The sequence below is a fragment of the Porites lutea genome, chromosome 2, assembly GCF_958299795.1.
Source record: "Porites lutea chromosome 2, jaPorLute2.1, whole genome shotgun sequence".
Classification (NCBI taxonomy): Eukaryota; Metazoa; Cnidaria; class Anthozoa; order Scleractinia; family Poritidae; genus Porites; species Porites lutea.
Window position 1 is genome coordinate 15,525,105 of NC_133202.1, and position 7,977 is coordinate 15,533,081.

General features: G+C 41.0%; 2 protein-coding genes across 2 annotated transcripts in view; one reads left to right on the forward strand and one right to left on the reverse strand.

The window, feature by feature from the left end:
* Positions 1-329, forward strand: part of LOC140927845 (conserved oligomeric Golgi complex subunit 4-like) — a 34,482-nt gene extending 34,153 nt beyond the window's left edge. Inside the window, exon 30 of the mRNA XM_073377528.1 lies at positions 148-329. Coding sequence (XP_073233629.1) covers positions 148-190 — 43 coding nt within the window. The 3' untranslated portion in view covers positions 191-329. The remainder of the gene's footprint in view (positions 1-147) is intronic.
* Positions 330-5,824: 5,495 nt separating this feature from the next.
* Positions 5,825-7,915, reverse strand: LOC140927846 (activating signal cointegrator 1-like). The gene has a single exon (XM_073377529.1). The coding sequence runs from the start codon at positions 7,910-7,912 to the stop codon at positions 6,368-6,370; it is 1,545 nt and encodes a 514-aa protein (XP_073233630.1). The 5' UTR covers positions 7,913-7,915; the 3' UTR covers positions 5,825-6,367.
* Positions 7,916-7,977: the final 62 nt, after the last annotated feature.

Sequence of the window (7,977 nt, forward strand, 5' to 3'; positions counted from 1 at the left end):
TGTTTAGAAACAAGGTTATGTTGTCATGGCAAGTAAGAACTTCATTTGGAACTTTTTCCCGCCAAATTTATTGTCTTCTCACGTGGTTCGATACCTTACTTCCAGAAGGAAGAAAATTCCTGCTTATGTTCTCTCTTTTTCCCACAGAGTCGATTTCAGAAGTGAAGACATCAATCGCCTAAAACTCTAGCGAAGAAGAATCATTGTCATATATAATTATGAAAACACCAAATATTTTAAAAAGACGTAGAAAATTGAACTGTAAATAGTAAAAGAGTGTTAAGAAGTAGTTAAATTATTGGTAATAAACAATGCAAAAGAGGACGAAAGGTTGATAGCGTCTAATGCCCTCAATCTCGTTGTGCGCATTTTTTCGCACCCCTGCAATAAAAGACAGATGGCGAGTTGAGATTCAGCACTGTGTGATGGTGGCGATAAATAAGTTTTCATGTTACCGGAAGTAGGCGTGAATTCTACTTTGTGTAAGACAGACCTTCCTTGCGTGCGTAGGCTGCAATACGCTCAAAAAGCAGCCCCAAGTCAGTCAAGGGTAGCAATGAAAAATGTCAATCGTTTTAACTACTGAGGTTTGAAAATGCACCATTCCTTCCTCCTTCCGTCCGTACTTTTTCCTTGTTGTGCTTCGGGTGGAGAGAAGCGATCTCATATGCCGCCGATGCACCTGTGACAAGGCCGCCGGTACTGCCTGAGATACTGTTCCGATATGAGAACAGAAGTGGCCGACAACATTGGTCATCCCAGTCTTTATCGCCGGCATGCCTGCGAAGTTGACTCTAGTTCAACTTCGCAGGCATGCCGGCGGTAAAGCTCTGAGATGGCTTTAGTTGCCGGCGGCGCATGTTCTCATTCGTCCAGGTAGTAGCCCAGACGGTACCGGCGGCTACGTGACTACCAAAATTTCTCGGATGCCTAGGTAAGTAACAGACCGTAACAACCAGTAACAAACAAACCAAATGTCGTTGACAAAACTTTCAGCGCATGGGCGCTTCCACCCCCTGCCTTTTGGAGGTATTTTCTTTGCGCACGGAATTAAAACAGCTATATTACACTATGTTACGCGATATGTATAAAAAAATATTTAAAACACGGGATAGATATATTACAAAATATGTACAAAGAATATTTAAAAACGAGATATAGAAAATAGATAAGGATACAAAAAGAGCGATCTCACTGAAATTGAAGGTTTGGTGAGTGTGAAACAACGTTCAGCTACTCACGCATGCCCAAAACGGTGTGACGCGTGACGCGTCACAAAATCTCACTTCAACCCAGTCACCCCTAAATCGGGTACCTCTGTAAAAAAAAACCTTACTGCTTATTTTGGGGACTTGCATGTGAAACTAGTCGACCTTTGCGCGGGAAATTGGGTTCAAATTCTTCGATCCAAAATACAGTGTAGTCACATTGAATCTCTGTTCAGACTGGTTGTCCCCGCTGCCTCGTAATGCGCAGCGCATGTGAGAGTAAGCGATGCTTCCTTCCCATCATACCTCTTTTTATCATGTTCAGAAGCCGAGTGAGGATTTGTAACGAGTAAGGGACAGTTACGCGAAACAATTTTTAGCCCATGAAATCGGAAAACTAAATCTGGCAACTTTGCGCGCCTTGTTCTTAGAGATATTGCAAGTCATTAGGAATAAGCTTGAGCAAAGGTGTTTTAGAGCCACTTACGTCAACCGGAAGTAAAACCTTTCTTCTTTGTATATGCATTGACGTTACCAAGTGTCTTTACTCTCTCAGAGACGATTTACCTTATACTACTACATGAGAAATTTCTGAAATTTGACTGGCTTAGAGCAGTGGTATTTCAGCTTAATTTGAAATACCTACATGTGAAAATTACAAACCTTTTGTGAGTAGTAGTATAAACAAATAATAGCATGATTCGTACGTGATATTTGGCATAAATACCACTTGTGATATTTCAAAATTGTCTCAAATTTCACTCGCATAACGACTCGTGAAATTTGGTATTTAATAACAATTCGTGGTATTTATGCTAAATATCACTACAAATCATGCTATTACCTATACTAATTTGGGGAAAAGCATTGCCCAAGTATGCTAGAAGTCCACTTCGGCACTGAGTGACTATTTTTCCAAACAAGCGAGTGGCGTAGAGGCGTGCCCTGAGCGCGATCTAAGGACAGCCTCCAGAAAGAAAAATCAAAATACTAGAACAACCGTTTCACTTTTTAGTCTCGCTTGCGTAAGAAGCGAGACTCATAATCTGCAACGCGTTTTTCGTCGTGTTTAGGACACAAAAGGGGGTCATTGTGCCAGGCGTTCCTTGTGGAGACCGTGGAAACTGGGGATAAGAATCACTGCGTCATCGAAGCCATGCATGTTTTGCGAAGAAAGCTTTGGAAAGATTAAATTTAGAGCTTTCCGGAACGTGTCGGTCCACGAATTCTATCGCTTGAAAGCGTTGATTACTACACTACTGAATGGTCGAAAAAAAATAAGAATCTTAATTAGCAAAACTGCGATGGTCGGGTGTTGTAAATTTTCAATGGATGCAAATGGTTCCTGTGATGAGCATGCGGTTTATTTTCGGTGATGATTAAAATCACTTTTTTGATCTCTGGCAGTGATGTAATATTCCTCTGGAATCGAGGCCCTTGAATTTTCAAGTAGTTATACACGCGTATTGCCTGCGACCACAGACGTATTTCCGGTCTTCACTAACACGCATACTAAATCAATTCAGAAACAAATAAAAAGTATCGACGTCGATAAAGTAGGAAGTAAAAAACCTTTAGCGAGTAAATCCTGTTTTGTGTAGAATAAATTGCCTCCTCATTTCTCGATCTAATCTCCAAGCAAGCGAGACCGACTTGCGCTGTAAGAGCGTTCTTGTGTTGTTTTAGGTCTGGCTGTTTTTCGAAAAAGGTGGAAACCGGCTTGGATTCGTGCCTTTACTAAATTTCACTGCCTCACCACTATACTTCTGCTTCGGCTACAAGAAAATGGCATTGGAGTTTTGGGTTCAGTCGCGCTTTTTATCTAAGAGTAGACTACGGGTAGGCCTTTATTATCCTCAGGGGTAGAAAAGCAATAGAAAATTCTGCCAAGTTTTTTTCACAGTTAAAGTTGACATCTTTAACCCGGGGTAGAATGTTTGAGGGTTTTTTGCGGCTTCTCGGTTTTCGCCTTTTTCTTAGCAAGCACCTACAACCAACCATTTACTTGTAGATTTTTATTAGGGTTTTGCAGTTTTCAGCAGATCCAATATGCCCCTCCTTAACTGGCAGAAACGAAGCCTTGCAGCCCTGATTTTAGACTGCGAGCAGTCTCTTTTTTCTTTTGAGTCACAGTAGATCGAGAACACGCATGGTGGGCCAGCAGCAAAGCTGTTAATTTGCATACTGTTACTGTTTCTCTGGCCTGTGTGCAGACACCCCCTCCCCTCAGAAAAATCCCCGATATTTTTTTGGGGGAGGGGGCATCTGTACACAGGCTTGCGCATGGCTCTGAGAAGAGGGATGACCCTTTGCGGTCCACCCCAATTTGAAATCTGGGCCGGCGCTGTATATCATTATACATTTCTGGGAAACTGCCCACCTACCTCTCCCCTAAGCTAACATTTTGCCTAAGTGAGAAGTAATGTTAATTAGGGGGGGGAGGGGGGCAGTTTCCCTTAAAAGTCTAATGATCCTTATTTTCTACTGAAAGGGCACGATGACCTGTGTTCCATATCCTATCCAACTGGATTATTACCCACTTTACAGTGTCTGGATATCAGATTGAACACTGTGTCTTGTGCTTGGTATATTACATGGGACAATCTGAGTTAGAACAATGGGACCAGAAACCATTAGAAAACTATAGTACCATACACAGGTGTTCTTTATAGGACAACCTGAAGAAAGGCTGCCTAAGAAACTAAAACAAAATGAGTTATAGAAAATACTAAGGTGGTACCAAAATATATATTCATGCATCACAAATAAATTAAAGAATGAACAGAATTTGGGGAATGTGTTTTTAATTTTGGCTGTCCCTTAGGTGAAATAAGAAATAAATCATTGGTTAATTTCATTTCTGTGACTGTTATCTTTCTTCCTAGAAGATAACGTCACAAATAGTTCAAAACACAGATAACCTGAAAAACATTTCAACCTGAGAGTTACAAGTTTTTTTCTACTTCTTATACAGGATGGTTACACGGTAAACACATCAAAGCTAGCATTTAAAACGAAAAAACCTTGACAGAGAAAAACTTTCTGAGTTATCAATCACTTTGCAAAGCATCCTTTGGGCCACTTGATAGTTTCTTAATCCCAGAGACTGGACACATCAGCAGGAATTAAAGACTGTAGACCTGTTTTCAGTTCTAGCACAACTCTTTTAAGACTTAAGAAGACAATAATCCTTTCTTCATACAGTCAATGAGGATCTGGCTGGTAAAAAAGCACTATTGCCGATCTTGAGTCTGACTGACTTACATATAGTCAAACTTAAACATTTCTTACATGTAAGTAAAGAACAAACAAACAAAGGAATATCAGTGGACCATTCATGCAGCTTTTCTAAGCCCTCCTTTAGCAGCTTTGTGAATTGCAGGATCAAGTTTCCAGATTTTGTGCTGTCCCTTCACTGGAAACTTAACTGTAAGCTGTTGAGGGTTCTCGCAGACAAAGACATAAGGAGATTCAGACTCGCCCTCTGGAAACTCCTCTTTGTAATCTTCCTGGGCAAGACAGTCCACAACATCAACACATCCTAAAAGACATGAAGTAGGGAAGTGCTTGGGAAAAGTCACACTTTCAGGGCCATAAAGAGCCTTATACATCCCCTCGACACCGGCAATGTCTTGTTCAGAGGGAGGCTTAGCTGTAGCAGCAATCCAAAGAAATAAAATAGAAAATAGAAAAATAGAAAATTCTGCCAAGTTTTTTTCACAGTTGAAGTTGACATCCTTAACACGTGGTAGAATTTTTGAGGGTTTTTTGAGACTTCTCGGTTTTCGCCTTTTTCTTAGCAAGCACCTACAACCAACCATTTACTTGTAGATTTTTATTATGGTTTCGCAGTTTTCAGCAGATCCAATATACCCCTCCTTAACTGACGGAAACGAAGCCTTGCAGCCCTGATTTTAGACTGCAAGCAGTCTCCTTTTTCTTGAGTCACAGTAGATCGAGAGCACGCGTGGTGGGCCAGCAGCGAAGCCATTAATTTGCATACTGTTACTGTTTCTCTGGCCTGTGTGCAGACACGCCCTCCCCTCAGAAAAAATCCCCGATTTTTTTTGGGGGGGGGAGGGGGCATCTGTACTCAGGCTTGCGCATGGCTCTGAGGAGACGGACGACCCTTTGCGGTCCACCCCAATTTGAAATCCGGGCTGGCCCTGTATATCATTATACATTTCTGGGAAACTGCCCACCTACCTCTCCCCTAAGCTAACATTTTGCCCTAAGTGAGAAGTAATGTTAATTAGGGGGGGGGAGGGGGTAGTTTCCCTTAAACGTCTAATGATCCTTATTTTCTACTGAAAGGGCACAATAACTTGTGTTCCATATCCTATCCAACTGGATTATTACCCACTTTACAGTGTCTGGATATCAGATTGAACACTGTGTCTTGTGCTTGGTATATTACATGGGACAATCTGAGTTAGAACAATGGGACCAGAAACCATTAGAAAACTATAGTACCATACACAGGTGTTCTTTATAGGACAACCTGAAGAAAGGCTGCCTAAGAAACTAAAACAAAATGAGTTATAGAAAATACTAAGGTGGTACCAAAATATATATTCATGCATCACAAATAAATTAAAGAATGAACAGAATTTGGGGAATGTGTTTTTAATTTTGGCTGTCCCTTAGGTGATAATAAGAAATAAATCATTGGTTAATTTCATTTCTGTGACTGTTATCTTTCTTTCTAGAAGATAACGTCACAAATAGTTCAAAACACAGATAACCTGAAAAACATTTCAACCTGAGAGTTACAAGTTTTTTTCTACTTCTTATACAGGATGGTTACACAGTAAACACATCAAAGCTGGCATTTAAAAGGAAAAAACCTTGACAGAGAAAAACTTTCTGAGTTATCAATCACTTTGCAAAGCATCCTTTGGGCCACTTGATAGTTTCTTAATCCCAGAGACTGGACACATCAGCAGGAATTAAAGACTGTAGACCTGTTTTCAGTTCTAGCACAACTCTTTTAAGACTTAAGAAGACAATAATCCTTTCTTCATACAGTCAATGAGGATCTGGCTGGTAAAAAAGCACTATTGCCGATCTTGAGTCTGACTGACTTACATATAGTCAAACTTAAACATTTCTTACATGTAAGTAAAGAACAAACAAACAAAGGAATATCAGTGGACCATTCATGCAGCTTTTCTAAGCCCTCCTTTAGCAGCTTTGTGAATTGCAGGATCAAGTTTCCAGATTTTGTGCTGTCCCTTCACTGGAAACTTAACTGTAAGCTGTTGAGGGTTCTCGCAGACAAAGACATAAGGAGATTCAGACTCGCCCTCTGGAAACTCCTCTTTGTAATCTTCCTGGGCAAGACAGTCCACAACATCAACACATCCTAAAAGACATGAAGTAGGGTAGTGCTTGGGAAAAGTCACACTTTCAGGGCCATAAAGAGCCTTATACATCCCCTCGACACCGGCAATGTCTTGTTCAGAGGGAGGCTTAGCTGTAGCGGCAATCCAAAGACGTCCACGGTGAGGTGTATACCAGACACGGCCTTCAACCTTCTTAATTCCCATCACAAGCAGTGAGGCCCATGGCTGATGCATGCTTAAACAAGCTCCACTATCAGTCATCTCTTGAAATTCTTTGTCCTGGATACGCAGTATCTCTTTTTTCCCCTTCACAGCTGGACCTCCATAACTTAATGGTTTACTTTCTCTGTTTCCTGAAGAAACAAATTTTAAGGAGTTTACATTTGGAACAGTAGGATTAGAAACTCTTTGTGGTTCTTGATTTTCATCGGTACTGTAATAGCCAGAGGCTAGAACAGCCATATCAGAATCAAAACTATAATCAGGCTCATTCTCGTCAATGACTCTGCGACCTGCAAAGTCGAGGGTTATTTTCTGCTGCCTGCAAGAGCCATACCGTTTCTCTCGTAACTCTTCTTCTTTCTTCCTTAAGGCATCTCTCTCCTGTTTAGATAGCCATCTACTGTTGCTTGCAAAGTAGTCGCATTCATCATCAATTACTTTAGTACGACGCACCCCACTTTTGTCATATTCAATAAGCTTGTTTTTGTGAGCAATGGCTTCTTGTAGGCCTTTGTCTATCACTGAATCTTCTTTACTATTCATGTCTGCTATATCCTGTGTCATCAGCTTCTCCAAAAGTTTTTTGCTCTTTTTAGAATTTCTATCCAAGATCTCTTGTTCCTCTCTAGTGCAAACTAAAGCTCCACAAAAGTAACAAGGTCCAGAGCCCTCCTGCGTGCAAACAATACGCCCACAATCTGTGCAATTGTTCACTAGACCATGTTTTTGGCCCAGACATTCACATGCGTGTCTTCCCGGCAAGAGCACGGAGCTTCTCGCTTGTCCTTCTGCGCCATACAGGGGTACAAATTTCTTCTTGGCTTCCTTGACTGGGATGTTTCTTCCTTTACTTTCGATTTTCTTTGGAGGCGGATCCGTTTTACCATCAAATATGCCTGAACACTTTTGAGAATATGACATAGTGTTCAAGTCACAGGTTTCCGTTAACTTGAAAAATTCCTCTAAAATTTTCTGATGTCTGCTATTTTGGGGATCAAGAACTTTTTTCATATAAGAAGTTAACTCACTAGCAGTACTCATGGACAATATATTTTCTGACACTTCGTCTTCCTTCTCTGTTATTTTTAACAGTTCTTGAATGCACCAAGCTTTTACTTCCACCGAAACGACAGCCATCTTGATTTTGCCACATGGTACGTCCTAGGCATGCGCTCTGATTATTACCGCTGATGGTATCGATC

Coding starts and splice junctions, on each gene's coding strand:
- LOC140927846 (XM_073377529.1), bottom strand. CDS start 7,912: ATGGCTGTCGTTTCGGTGGAAGTAAAAGCTTGGTGCATTCAAGAACTG.